The 13996-nt window shown below is 55.4% G+C and overlaps 2 protein-coding genes across 5 annotated transcripts; both read right to left on the bottom strand.

Moving 5' to 3' along the window:
• Positions 1-255: 255 nt before the first annotated feature.
• On the bottom strand, positions 256-9555 carry FXYD7 (FXYD domain containing ion transport regulator 7). Of its 2 annotated transcripts, none has more exons than XM_045796673.2 (6): positions 9377-9555; positions 5049-5078; positions 2858-2932; positions 2686-2719; positions 2475-2515; positions 256-660 (listed from the first exon to the last, which is right to left on the bottom strand). In XM_045796673.2, the coding sequence occupies exons 1-6, from the start codon at positions 9405-9407 to the stop codon at positions 638-640; spliced, it is 234 nt and encodes a 77-aa protein (XP_045652629.1). In that variant the 5' UTR covers positions 9408-9555; the 3' UTR covers positions 256-637. The 2 variants fall into 2 exon arrangements, with proteins under 2 accessions (XP_045652629.1, XP_045652628.1); XM_045796672.2 differs by having other exon boundaries at positions 2677-2719; positions 9377-9553.
• Positions 9556-9696: 141 nt separating this feature from the next.
• Positions 9697-13991, bottom strand: FXYD1 (FXYD domain containing ion transport regulator 1). 3 transcript variants are annotated; one of them, XM_045796671.1, is made up of 8 exons: positions 13852-13991; positions 12566-12630; positions 12067-12099; positions 11407-11481; positions 11136-11172; positions 10184-10233; positions 9941-9992; positions 9697-9832 (listed from the first exon to the last, which is right to left on the bottom strand). In XM_045796671.1, exons 2-7 carry the CDS (start codon positions 12624-12626, stop codon positions 9970-9972), a joined length of 279 nt encoding a protein of 92 aa, XP_045652627.1. In that variant the 5' UTR covers positions 12627-12630; positions 13852-13991; the 3' UTR covers positions 9697-9832; positions 9941-9969. The 3 variants fall into 3 exon arrangements, with proteins under 3 accessions (XP_045652627.1, XP_045652625.2, XP_045652626.2); XM_045796669.2 differs by lacking the exon at positions 13852-13991 and adding an exon at positions 13044-13119; XM_045796670.2 differs by lacking the exon at positions 13852-13991 and adding an exon at positions 12928-13062.
• Between the last annotated feature and the right edge of the window lie 5 nt (positions 13992-13996).

Here is a 13996-nt window from a genome sequence, read left to right as displayed (position 1 = left end):
GTGGGAGCGGGCTGTCTACTCTGGGGTCGCGGGGGAGGGGGGCGGCGGGGAAAAGACGGGAAGGGGCAACTGGGGAGGGGGCGTTGAGCAGGGGAGGGGAAACTCTCGGGTCTCTGAGACAGAGGGAGGCCACTGGGGCGCTGGGGGAGGGGAGGAAAAAGGAGGGGGCAAGTCGGGATGGGAGAGAGCTCCCCCAAGGTTCAGTTTTGCCCTCTCCCCCATTTTGTCCCCACAGATGAGAACTCACAGACAGAACAGGGGAAAAAACCAAATGCACATTTATTAAGCTGAAGACAGAGACTCCAAGGGTGCAGGGAAACCGATCTTCGGAGGGGAGAGAGGGAGGTGCAGGGGAGCAGTACGTGGGGATTCTGGGGGGCTGGGGCTGGACTCCCGGACCCCAGGAGCTGAAGGCCTGAGTCCCTGGATCCGGGATGTAGACGGGCTCTTTGGGGGGTCGTCATTGCCAAGGCCTGGGGAGGGGCAGCGGGGTGCAGCGGCACCAGCCTCGGGTGGGTGGGGCGGCTCATTCGGGGGAGCGCTCCCCGGCGCAAGGCTGGGGTCCCCACCGCCTCCACCCGGTCCTCAGGCTTCTGCACTCAGGCAGGGACAGAAGTGGAGGTGCCCAGGGCTGGTTTTACACGCCGCCACCTCCAGGGGCTGCGGACCAGGGGGCAGGTGGAGAGAAAGAGAGAGAGACAGAGAGAGCGTCAGAGAGCTGTGGTTAGCCAGTGCTCCCCTCCCCCCATCCTCCCAGGTAAGCCAGACCCCCAGGGACTGTCACCCTTGAGCTAACCCTGGGGAATGTCTTGCCTCCCCACACCCTGATCTGTTTAGGGACACCAGTGTGGCTTTTGTCCTGCCTTGCAGAACGCTGTCATGGAGGGGAACATGATTGTGAGGAGCCTGGAGACACCTGGCCCCCTGCCAGAAAGGGAGTCTCCATCCCCTCCTATGTCCCCAAACTCCTCCTACACCCCCATTCCAGTCCCACACCCTGTCTCCCCAATATTTGGACACAGTCGAAATTCCCCTGTTTCCTACCCACGGGGGACCATCACTCAACTGGAGTGGGTCATAGTCTGGGGCATATTCTGAGACCTTGCCCCAGGTGCTAGCCTGACCCCAGTCATCCACAAAGTCATCCATAAACCCCCATTAGGGTTTTTAAATCTCATGAAAAGAACATGAAACAAAACACATAAAATTCTACACCAAATCCCCCCAAGCATTGAGTACCCCAAGGCCCACTTTTTAGTTCTAAGACCTTTATATGAGAGGCAGAGAGATTCCCATTTCTGATTTTTAGAAGTCCCCGGAAAGGACGCAGTTCCATTAAAAACAGGTCAAGATATTTTTACATGATTTGAATTAACACCCCCAAGGAGTCACAACTTTCATCTATAACTTATTCCCTCCTACATCCTAATCTCTGTCCATCTTCCTTCACCCCTGCCACCCACCTGCACCCCTTCTCTCCCCACCCCCTCACATTCCCACACCCCTTACTCCCTCACACATCCACCCCCTCATACCCCTCACCCCTCCATGCCTCCCACCCCCTCCATGGCCCCCCACCCCCTCCTTCTCACCCCTTACTCCCTCCACACCTGCCACCCCCCTCCATGGCCCCCCAACCCCCCAACACTTCCACCCCCTTCATCTCCTATACTCCCTCTCCACCCTCCACCCCCCCACACACCCTCCACCCTCTTCACTCTTTATCTTTTTCTTGTACTTTCCAACCTCATGCTCCTTACACCCCTGTATTCTCTTCTCCAAAATCGGTTTTTAAAATCTGTATTCTATGCGCCTCTCCTTTTGTTATTTTGATACAATTATTCAAAAACCCTTCCCTCCTTTCCTCCCTCCCCCTTCTTTCCTTCCCCCTCCTCTTCCTTCTCTCCTTCCTTTTTCTTTCTTTCTTTTTTCTTTTCTTTTCTTTTCTTTTTTTTTTTTTTTTTTGAGTAATCTCTACCCCCAACGTGGGGCTCAGACTCACAACCCTGAGGTCAAGAGTCATGCTCCACTGACTGAGCCAGCCAGGCGTCCTGTTCTCCTTCCTTTTTCTTGATCATTTCCTCCTCAGTCTTCCCACCTGAGCAATAAGGTCTGGAAAACGTCCCGTCTTCCTGCCTGCTGGAGCTCAGCTCTGCGCCCAGTCAGGCTGTGGCCCCCTTCTCTTCACAGACTCGTGGCTTTCTCCCCTGGGGAATTAGTTCAGCCTTGCTTTCCCGGAGCTGCTCACATCTTTCCTGGGAAGCTTCAGTGGACTCTTTGGGACATTTCCCGCATGCCACTGACTGTCCGTGGGTTAACCTCTTCCATCTGCGGGGTCTCAGCTCCTACCGAAGTTCCCCAGGCCATTCACTGGTGGCATCATTCTCCTTCTCGGGGACATCCAGTGCAGCTCCCCTTCCCCTTCCTGCCCCCATCTCTCCTCCTCCCAGAACCACACCCCTCCTCACCCTCACCTGAGGAGGGAAGCTCCGACTTACAGGATTTGCATGTTGGGCTGTGGAAGCAAAGACCAGAGAGAAAAGCGTCAAGAAATCCAATAGCCACAGGCTTTCTGGGAAAGATGTGGGGGGCCCCTGGGGCCCTTCTGTGATTGAAGTACCCCTGCACCCCAGGCTGCTCCCACCCCTCTCCCCTCTCTCCCCACTGCTGCCAGACCTCTCAGACCTGGAGTCCGCCTTCCTGCACTTCACCTTCTTGCCTGTTAGGAGACAGACAGACACAACGAGACAGGACATGAGGGTCTGGACAAAAGCCAGCAGGGAAACTATAGGCGCCCAGGGACCCCAATGTGGCCCTCTTTGAGGGACTTTGGAGCCCAGGAAAGGGTCACACTTACTGATGATGATGAGGATGCCCAACAGGAACAATATGGTGGCCAGAGTCATGCCCACCGTCTGCACAGTGTCGTAGTCTGGGGGAGACAATGGCGGACATCAACGTGGGCAGCACCTCAGCCCTCCCTGGAGCCTCGACTTGGCTTCGAGGCTGCCCAGCCAGGGGCCCGGAGTCCAGGGATGCTGCGGGCCGTGCTGGGGGCTCCCCCAGGGGGCTAGGGTGAGGATGGAGAGCAGGAGCTTGGGAGCTCCCTTGACCTCTTTACCCTCCCCCCTTCTCTAGATGCTTTGTATCCACACAAAACCACCCTCCGCATCATAGATACACATCACCCCTCCTTTTACTGCCTCCCCCGTGGTCCTGCCCACCACTGTCGCCTGTCTGAACTATCACAGCAAGCAACCTGCTCTGTGGTCTCCCCACACCCCAGTGACAGGGATCCTGCTAATGCCAAAATCAGATCAGGGTCACCAAGCTTGGAGCTCCCCACCCCACCCTGGCTTCCATTGCATTCCAAGGAAAAGCCTCAGTCCTCACCACAGCCCACCCAGCCCTGCATCACCTGGTCCCTGCTCCTTCTCAGACCTCACCCCACTCCACTTTCTTCCTCAGTCCCCTACCCCAGGCATACTGGTCTCTCTGCCATTCCTGGAGCAGATCAGGTATGGTCCTACCTGAGGGCCTTTGCATTTGCTGTGCCCTCTGCCTGAAAACTCCCCCTGCCAATATTCTTTCCTTACAAATTTCTGGGCTTTATTCAAATGTCAGTGAAACCATCTCTGAAACCTTGTCTACTTAGAATTTTCCATCCTTTCCTCAACACTTCACAATCTCATTCTTTCCTGTATTTTCCCTCATAAGAAGCATTCTTGTCTAATATGCCACAGTAAATACAGTTGATCCTTGAACAACACGCAAGTCCCCTTAGATGCAGATGCTTTTTTCAATAAATATAGTATAGCACTGTAAATGTAGTTTCTCTTCCTTATGATTTTTTTGGTAAGATCTACACCCAACCTGGGGCTTGAACTCACGACCCTGAAATCAAGAGTCGCACGACCCTCTTCCTTATTATTTTCTTAATAACATTTTTTTCTCTAGTTTCCTTCATTGCCAGAATACAGTACATAACACACATAATATACAATATTAAAATAAAACATGTGTTAATTGACTATGTCATCAGTAAAGCATCCAGTCAACAGTAGGCTATTAGTGTTGAGTTTGGGGGGAGTCAAAAGTTATATGTGGATTTTCAACTGTGTGGGGGGGTCAGCACCCCTAATCCCCATGTTGTTCAAGGGCCAATTGTATTTATTGAAATATGAATTTATGGAACGCCCACTCTGTACCAGCAGTGTCCAGGCCTCTGCCTCAGGGGATTGGCTTTCATACTGTGATAAAGCATGGAACAAGATAAAATGAAACATCTGGGCCATGTGACGATGACTAGATGTGTCTGGGGTCCCTGTTGGCAGAAAGTCAGCAAGGGCCTCTCCTAGCAGAGCAGTCAATATTTGATCTGAGCCCTGAAGAAGGAAAAGGAGCCTTAGTCAGCTGTGTGGACAGCTAGACGAGGAGTATTCCTGGCAGAAGGAATGGCACATGCAAATGCCCTGGGGTGGGAAAGACTTTGGCATATTGGAGGAACAGTATGAATGAGCAAAGGAGGAGGGCAGGGGGTGTTTAGAGAGGAAACACGGGCCAGGTCTTCTAGACCTGGGGGTAATTTCTTTAAGCTTCAGTGCTGTGGGGATGATTTAATGGCATCACCCAACTAAATCTTTCCCACAAGCCTAATAGGCAGAAACTAATACTATCCCTTATCTACAGAAGAGCCCAGAGAGGAAAAGTTGCTTGCTCAAGGCCACACAGTTAGTGAGTGGATAAGTCAGGAATCAAGTCCAGGCAGCCTGGCCTCAGAGTTGTATGCTTCTCTGATGACCACGGTGTACCAGCCCAGAGTCCTGGTGAAGCCTGAAGGAGGTTCAAAGACGATACCCCCACCCCCAAATCCAATTCTGCCCTCTACGAGCCCAGCTGATGTAAACTGAATCTGCATGGTCTCACGGCCAGTGGCCCAGCAGGTATCATGTTGCCAGGGCTGAAGCTGCTTCAACAATAACCTGTGGGGACCTGCCACCACCCCTCTATCCAGCCCCAGGGTACCCTCATCAGAATCTGCCACTCACCATAGTAAAATGGGTCAGGTTCCTGAGGAACTGTGGCAAGGAAGGCAGGAAAAGAGAGAGAGGGAAAAAAAATTTCAACATTGGGTTTCTTAACATTTTTGAGACTCCAGATGGGGCCACTGGCCCAATGCTTTCTGGGGAGAAATCAGATAAAGACGCTCCTTGATCTGAATGATACAGCCTCATGCATGGCAGGACACAAGGCTTGAAGAGTGGAGCATAGGCTGGATTCCAGCCCCCACTCACACCATTAGTCAGTACCTTCCCTTGTTCAGTGCACAACCTACTGAACTGTACACGGCAGTTTTGGAACTAGCCTCCTGTGGAAGTCTGAGGCAAGCTATGGACTCATTTCCTGAAAAACACATACACACTCCCATTTGCATATGATGCTGGGGTTAACAGACTCCAATCCCACTGGTAAACTGTTGAGTGTATCAGCTTCCCCTGAATACTCCCTAAAACTTCTCAGTCATCTGACAGCTCCCAAAAAAGTAGGGCACTGTGGCTATTATTCTCATCCATTCGCTCCTGCCACTGAATCCAATGCAGAGGAGTTGTCCTATAATATACCCTATGTTGCATATAATATATACTTCATGACTTATTTCCAAGACATCATCAATTTTAAGATTCAAAATTGATTTCATAATAGCTTTCTCAGTGTGTCTATATATGCATGAATAGGTATGGAACTCTACCATACAAAACCTACCCATCCATTAGAAGACTCACCCCAATTTCAGAAATGTTGATGTGTGGATAAGATGTGTGTGTTTGTGTGTGTGTGTGTGTGTGTGTGTGTGTGTGTGTGTGTGTGTTTACTTTTCCCCATTCCCCACCTCCTTGTCCCAAACCGTATTCCCCTTCAGGAGAGCTCAGACCATGCTTCCCATTCAAGAAGCCCATCCCGAGGGCTCCCTCATTCCTGACAGCTCTCAGTACATTCTGTCTTGTCTACAGCCAAATTCTGCAGTGTGCACCACTAGCTGAGGGGAACCAGGAATGTCAGGGCAATGCCAGGCACTGTCATTAGTGTTCTCCAGGCTCAGGGAAGGATGGCAGCTGCCTTGAAGTTGGGGGAGACCATGTGACTAATTCTGGCCAATGAACTATGAGTGGGGCATTTAAGTGTTCTTACAACACCTCCCTTTTGCCGTTGGCCTGATGACATGACGTTTTCTTTGGTGAGCAGAGACCCCCAGTTGACCTGTGATGGCGGATCATGTGAGTGAGAATTCAAGCTGGGTTGTCAGAAGCCACTGAGATTTTTGATACAATTTGTTACCGCGGCACACTCTAGCCTAAACTGACTGATACAGGTGGCACCTAAGCGAGACTTGGAATAGCACCGTTTCTCACAATGGATAAGTTCGAGCTTCTCAGTTCCCTGTCCACTCTTCAAGGAGGAAAGTCTTAGGTAGGTGGGGAGGTGTCTTTAACACCTTCCACCTTGCTAAGCTCCCTCTTTTCCTGCGAGATCACAGTCCTTGGACTCACAGCCTTCAGCAGGCAGATATCTCTGTAGAATTTTCTGGCATTATTTGGTTTTCTCCTTTATTTATTTCTCTAACCAGCATTTGGTAATACTGACTCCATGCGGGTTCTGTTCTAAGCCCTTCACAGGTGTTAACACACTTCATCTACACAGCCGCTCCCTGATACAGGTGCTGTCTTCATCCTCCTTCCGCAAAGGACACTGAGCCCCAGAAATGTGGAGTCACCTGTTTAAGATCATGTTTATACTTGCCTTTAAGGCAAAAAAAGAAGTCCGGATTTTCCATTTGTGATGGTGATATAAAATGAAGCTAATTAAGTTTTTTAAAAAGCTAATCCTTTAAAGGAAAAATACTAAAGTTGAGTGTGGGGAACATCTGGATAGGGCAAAAATCATACTCGAAAGCGTCAAGATGGGGAAACATTATTTTAGAGTCATATGTGCTGTCCTAGCTCCCCCACCAGATGGGGAGGAAATTTGTTTGACTCCTCTGCCATTAATCCTGACATTTATAAAAGTCTTTCGAAGAAGTTTTCTAGAATGAATGAAAGAAAAAATGAATAAATGAGTGAGTGAGTGAGTGAGTGAGTGAGTGAATGAATGAGAGCCCCCAGTAGGCTGCATCAGAGGTGGAGTGGTCGGATTATCCTACTTTGTCTCCTGTGTATCCAAACAGCCTGCCTTCCCAAACCATCAGGAGCCCACTGGGTGAGCACCTACTCCAGAATCCTCTTTGGTTCCACCCTGGGTGCCCCGGGCTCTATGCAGAAGTCCCTCTTCTGGTCCCTGCTGCCCCAGGAATCTGGTTCCTCAGGGCGAGTCTGGGCTAAGGGTGGAGCCAGGAGGCAAGAGAAGAAATGTGCACCACTCCTGGCCAGTTGCCAGGGAGACATCAGGAAGGAGGTGGTTGCTATGGCAACTGGGGCATCTTAAGAGGTGAAGAGAGGTAATGGGTCTGGGCACCCTAGGCTGGGCGGGGTCCTGGGGGTTAGGTGTCTAATTCTGAGGCCAATCTTGGCTCCCTCTGCTCCCTTTGTACCTCCCATTGTTGCCCCCACAGGGCTGGCTTCTGGCCAAGCCAAGGGTCCTTCTCAAGGATAGGGACCCAGGCCCGGTTGTGCTCCTGCATCCTCTTTCTGTTGGCCCCATCTCTCCCTCCTGCTTTCCGACAAGGTGGGAGAGCCCTCGTCTCCCTCCCCCGTGCCCCCCCTCGTGCTCCCCCCCCAACAATCCATTAATCAGTTTAAGTGGTGCAACACACAGCATGCTCTTCCTCCCCCCCCCCCCCGCCCCGGGGTTTCCCAAGACCTGCGGTCCCCTCTTCTGCTGTGACTGGGGAAAAGGGGGATGAGGTGGGGCTGAGGCGTCTGTCCTCCCACCTCTGCCCGTCTGCTGCCATCGATCCTGTTAACCACCATCTCTGCGAAAAGAAGCCCTGGGCTCCCGCCAGGCCCGCTGGCTCAGCCCTGCCCCCTCTCCCTAGGGTGGCTTCCAGCCTCTGCAGCCCCCCCCTCCGCCCTGCTTCAAATTCTGCAGATATGGCTCAGTGCAGCAGCCCCTGCCTGCCAGGAAAGGGGGCAGGGAAGGAGAGATTGGAGTGGAACTGGGGTTCCCTTCACCACCAGGGGCTCCTCAGCACCGCCGGCCTATCCCCTCTGGCCCTGCTCTCTGTGTTGGAAACCCCACACCCACCCCCATTAGAGCATTCTTCCCCTTGTTCCTCTGCAGAGGCAGGCTCGAGAAAGGGGCTGTTAGGGGGCAGTGAGAGTTTAAGTGGGTGCATAACTGGGTTAAGGGGTGTGAAATGTAAATTGCCGTGTGGCTCAATGGGGGTGAAGGAGGGACATCTGTGTGCACACCTGAGTGCACCTCTTGGACCAGACAACACCCCTGCATGTGGGCTGGGAAGGAGGGTACTGCCATCCATTCCTGCCCAAGGGGGGCTCACTGCAGTGGCTCGGCCCCACCCCATGCTGCTCCTCCTGCTCTCTCTCTCCCCCGCTGTGGGTCTCTCTCTCTCTCCTCCTCCTCTATGTCTTTCTCTATGCCTCTCTGTCTCTTTGTCTCTGATTTTCTCTTTCTCTGCATCTCTTCCTGTTGCTCTCCACCTTCCCCTTGACTCTCAATCTCTTTCAGCCTCATATCTGTCTTCTCCCCGGGTCTCCCTCTGTGTCTCTGATTCTGGGTCTCCTGTCTCTCTTGCTCTCTGTCTCTCTCTCTTTCAGGCTCTCAGTCAATTTTTCACATTCCTTTCCATCTCCCTCTCTTTTCTGCCTCTTTCCATCTCTCTCTCACTTCCTCCAGCTCTCTCCCCCCGTCTTTCCGTCCTTCTCCCTCCTTCCCAGGGAAACTGCCTGTCAGGGATTTCTGAAGACACCCACCATAGGAGCCAGCGCTGGAAAAGAGAGGGATATCACCCCCCTCCCTTTGCCCACCTCGGAGACCCTGAAATTTGAGAGAGCCCCTGTGGTCGCAGATCCACCCGTTCCCACCCTCGAAGCCCATCTCTTCGTGTCCACTACGGCCGCTGTGCAGGACCAGCCGCCCGGTTGCCATAGCTACCGGTCCGCGCATCCTTTCTCCCGGGACTGCCGCTCTCCAACCGCGGGTCCCGCACAGGAACGACACCACCGGGAGGGGGTGTCCAAGAGGCCTGGAGGGGCGCCAAGGGGTGCACTGCAGGGGCCTCCGCCCATGGAAGGAACAGACATCCCCTTCCCCATTCCCCTTCCTTTTCAATACTGGAATCTCCCTAGATCCTCTCCCCGAAGCTCTAAGATCCCGGAGCCTCCCTCCCCACCCGCGCGCCCTCTCCCCAGGCGACGCTCACCCTTTGTGGGGGCCTGGGTCGGGGTCGCCATGCCGGGCCGGAGCAGGGGGCGGCTGGATGCCGAGGCGGTGAAGGCGCGGCTGCAGCAGCTGGAAGCGGGACGGACTGATGTCGGGGGGAGATGGGGGGAGCCCTCGTGTGGGGGGGGCCGTAGCCAATGGGGGCCCGGAGAGCCCGCCCCCGTCCCGGCCACCCCCGCCCCCGCCCCCGCCCACTGCCGACGTCCCCGCCCCTTCCCCAAGGGTGGGGGCGCCCCCTGCCGGGGCCAAGGGGGCGCCCTGGCTTTCGCGCAGAGGGACTGACAGATCCACAAAGCGCTGTCAGGAGAGAAAAGCACGTTTTATTGGAGTCTGGGCGGCAGAGAGGAGTCTGTGGGGGCAGGGCTGGGGGAAAGGGCAGTCCAGGTGGCGGTGGGCGCTCAGTGGTGGGTGGGAGGCATCAGGAGCCAGGAGAATCCTGTGGGGGTGAAAGAGGTGAGAGGCCAGAGAGCCCCCCAGCCATCCCACCCCACCCTTTGCCCCCTTCTCCTCCCCCCATCCCCCAGCCTAGCCCGAGCTGCAGGACCTGGCTGGGTTCCATCACACCAGGTGTCTCTACCGCCTGCGGGTGGACAGACCTGAGGGGGAACACAGAGAGTTCGGGTGTCAGGAGGGGCACCCCAGCTCCTGAGGAGCGGGGAGCAGCAGGGGAACTCCCGGACCTCAGGTTTCAGATCAAGCCCCTCACTCCGCGCCCCTGTCCGGGCCAGGAAAGGGGTTCTTGGAACCTGCCCTCACCCCCAAACACCCGAAGTCTCCCCAAACTCACGGCGGATGGAGCTGCGGAAAGTTCCCTCCTCTTCATCAGGTTCCCCAGTCCTGGCAGAAAGAATTAGGGATGAAAAAGGAGAGAGGCAGCCGCCCCCATGAATGCCCCTGTGCAGCCCTCATTTCACAGACCCCCTGTACTGAGGGCCAGAGATGGGCGAGGAGCAGGCGCGGGGTCCGCCAGAAAATCGGGCGCACCCAGGAGCGGTTTAAGCTTGTGGCAGGAGGTGCTCCAAGTGCCTCCCGGAGGGTTGGGGAAGAGCCTGGAAGCTGGTGGGGGAGGGGTGGCCGAAGGACTTGAGGGCAGCCGGCCTGGAGACAGCCTAGGCTAGAAACCCAGAACCCTCATCTCGTAGTTGAGTGATGTTGGGCAAGTGACTTCACCTCCCTGTGCCTCGGTTTCCTCATCAGTAAAATGAGGTTAACAACAGCACCGACCTCATACAAGGGGTGTGAGGAGTAAATAAGATAATACACAATAAAACAGTATCTGGCACTTGGGACTAAATATTAGCTATTATTTAAAAGCATGTCTATAATTGTTTTAACATGGAGAAGGTATTCATACACTGCTTTAAATTTTTATTTAAAGATGAATCAAAGAGCTAGGAACAGGACGCTGAGCTAAACTGGGCCGCCAAGTGCGGTGATCTCATTTCGCCGTGGCTCTTTCTCTCACAGCACTTATCACGCTTTGTGATTTTATATTTGTGGGGCTGTTGGAACCCACGGCCGCCGCCCCCACGGGGCTGGGAGCTCAGCCAGGCAGGGAGGGCAGTTTATCTATTCACCATTTGGTCCCCAGGGCCTGGCTTGGGGCTTGGAACGTAGTAGGTGCTTAATACATAGTTGCTGAAGGGTCTCTGGCTGCGGGGCGGGTGGACTCCCCGCCTCACCCCCTGCGCCCCTCTAGAGCGAAAGTAGGTGAGTGAGAGCCCAGAGGGGCGTCTTACCTCTGCTGCTGGTTGAATTTGCACCGGCACCTTCTGCCTGTGGGTGGGGGTAGGAGGAGGACGAGGCTGAGATTCAGCTCTAGGCGGGCACCGAGTGGCGCTCGTGCGCCGGCTCTTGCTCGCGAGGGGCGGAGCCGTGGGGGACAGGGGCGGGGCGGGGGTGGGGCAGGCTAGGGGCGTCGACAGGGCGGGCCGGGGCAGGCTAGGGGCGGGGCGGGGGGCGGAGACGGCGCGGGGCGGGGGCTGGAGGTAGCGGGGTGGGGGTACTCACTCAGGACGATGAGAATACCCAGGATGAAGAGGATCCCTGCGATGATGAGGCCTCCGATCCGCAGGGACTGGTAGTCTGTGGGCGGCAGGGAGGAGAGTGAGGGCAGGGAGGGGAGGGGGGAGGATAGGAGAGGGGCAGAATGGGGAGGAGGGGGCAAGGAGGACCAGGGAGGAGGAGGGGGTAGAGGAGATCAGTCAGGGGAAGAAGAAGATAAGGGAGGAAGGAGGAGAGGGATCAGGGAGAGAAGAGGGTGGGAAGGAAAGGGAGGAGGTGGGCAGGGCAGGGAGGAGAGAGGAAACAAGGAAGTAGTGAAGGATGGTGGAGAGGATGAGGGGAACAGAGAGGGGAGAAAGGGAGGCAGAGCAGAGAATGAGCCATAAGATACTGAGAGGTTAAAGGAGAAGGAGACTCAGAGAGACACAGAGGGATCAAGTAGACAGACGCACAGAGAGACAGACAAGGGGAGATCAAAACAAGGAGTCAGCGATCTGAGAGACGAGAGAGAGAGAGAGAGAGAGAGAGAGAGAGAGAGAGAGAGAGAGAAACACTGAGTCAGAAAGAGAGATGGAGAAAGAGAAGAGGAGTAATGAGGACAGGATGGGCAAACCCAGGCCAGGCGCCCTCCCACCTCCCACGGATAGACACCTCTTCCTGCCTCACCATAGGTGAATGGGTCGTGTTCCTGTGGAGCTTCTGGAAAGAGAAAGAAGTCAGGGGTTGGATGCTTCCTGGGACTCTGGACAGGGAAGGGCATAAAGAGAACTTCTGGGGGCTTTACTCCCCTGGGCTGAGAGTCTGGCGACTGTTGGGCCCTGAGCAGACTCCCCACCCTGTCTGGGTCTTAGCTGCCTCACCTGCACTGTCCTGGGTGGGGCAGGGGGCACCTAACTGCCCCCAAATCCTGTCTTACCCCGTGTTGTCAATGATTCTGTCATCTGAGGGAAGTGGGCCTCCATCCCACCGTCCACCTTCGCCTGACCTTGCATCTGCTCCTCTACCCCAAATACTAGCTTGTGAGTGGGCCCCATGTGAAACCCCCAATTTCCTGGTACCCCAACTGACTCATTTAAGTTGGAGTCTCCAACTTGGTTCTCTTGAAGGGCTTCCCTCACCCCTTGCCTCCCTTGGGGCTGAGGTGGGCTATGTACCCTAGACTCACCTGCGTTGGCCATGGTGAGAAAACCCACACAGAGAACCAAGATGTGGTAGAGAGGCGCCATTGTCCTGGGGGATACCAAGGGTCAAGAAATGTGTTCCCTCGTTCCCCCCACCATTCCGGCTTGAACCCAAGGGGTTAAATCAGAGTCCAGGGGTTTGATTCCAAAAGTATCCATCATCCAGCTTGGCCACTGGGAGAAACAGGGGCACCCCCTGCTTCATGCGGACACACTGTCACCACAACAAGTCACAGTGGGGGTCATACGACACACAGCAAGGGCAGGGGTGAGACACACACAGTCCACAGGGGTCTCCCACAGGCCTGGGCCTCCCCACAGCAGGCCCCAGGTGCCCCACACCTACCCTATGGGAAGAGCAGGATGGCTCGCCCCACCCAGATAAAGAGACAGATACACGAGATGAGGGGTGAGGGGTGAAGGATGAGGGCCGATGCAGCCAGGACCCACCCAAGGGCCCACCTGTCCGCACACCACGGCCTTGCTGGGTCCGTGTAATATCCCAGCTCTCCTGCCCTCGGCCGCTGGCCGGCTCTCTGCCTGACCCTGGGTATAAATATCTCCCACTTCACCCTGGAGGAATTTGCCTCACACAGGCCACCATGGCAACAGTCTTCCTTCCCCCACTCGGGGGTCACGCACAACCCTGCCAGGGTGAGGCCCGGCTGCCACATCGTCCAGGCTGCCCCTGTGGGAAAGGCCACCCCTTCTAGTCTTCTGGAAATGATGAGAACGGGGGAAAAACATCCCCTCCGCCAGCCTCTGGGTGACATCTTTTACAGGCAGACACCACAGGCGAGTGGCATGAGGCCCAGAGCAGTGGGGCTGAGAGACAGAAGACAGATGCCAGGGGCAGGGACACACACACACACACACACACACAGACGCACACACTCAAACACAGGCAGTGGGGCTGGAATGGAGACAACACCCATTCCCCAGACTCCTGGTGGGAGCATGACGTGGGGTGGAGACAGTCACTAAAACGATACTCTTCATCTGAGCCTCCAGTGCCCCCAAATTGTGACACAACCCAACCTACACACGAGTGTCCGGAACCCACCCCAGCCAGGGTGCACACGCAGCAGCAGGGGAGGGAGGCGTTGCACCCACACGCCCACTCCTGGGGAACCCCACCGTCCCACCCACACTCCCTTCCTCTTGGGTCTGGCCTGCCTGGGAAGCCACGGGCTGGCCACTCCTGCTCCCAAAATAGGTGGCCCAGCCAGACAAGGGGTGAGGCCTGGAGGGGAGGGCAGGGGACGCTCACCCCAATCAGGCTGTCCCCTGCTGAAAGAAGGCCCCCAAACGTCCGGCCGTGCCGGGGGTGAGCACTTTGGACCCCCTGGCCCAGAGCTGGACTGCGCCGCCCTCAGCGGTCTCCCCTCCCAGCCCCACCCCACCCTCACCCTCCC

The sequence above is a fragment of the Ursus americanus genome, chromosome 21, assembly GCF_024610735.1.
Source record: "Ursus americanus isolate L20-20 chromosome 21, mUrsAme1.1.p, whole genome shotgun sequence".
Classification (NCBI taxonomy): Eukaryota; Metazoa; Chordata; class Mammalia; order Carnivora; family Ursidae; genus Ursus; species Ursus americanus.
Note: the sequence above shows the minus strand (reverse complement) of the source record. Positions and strands in the feature narration are given on the sequence as shown.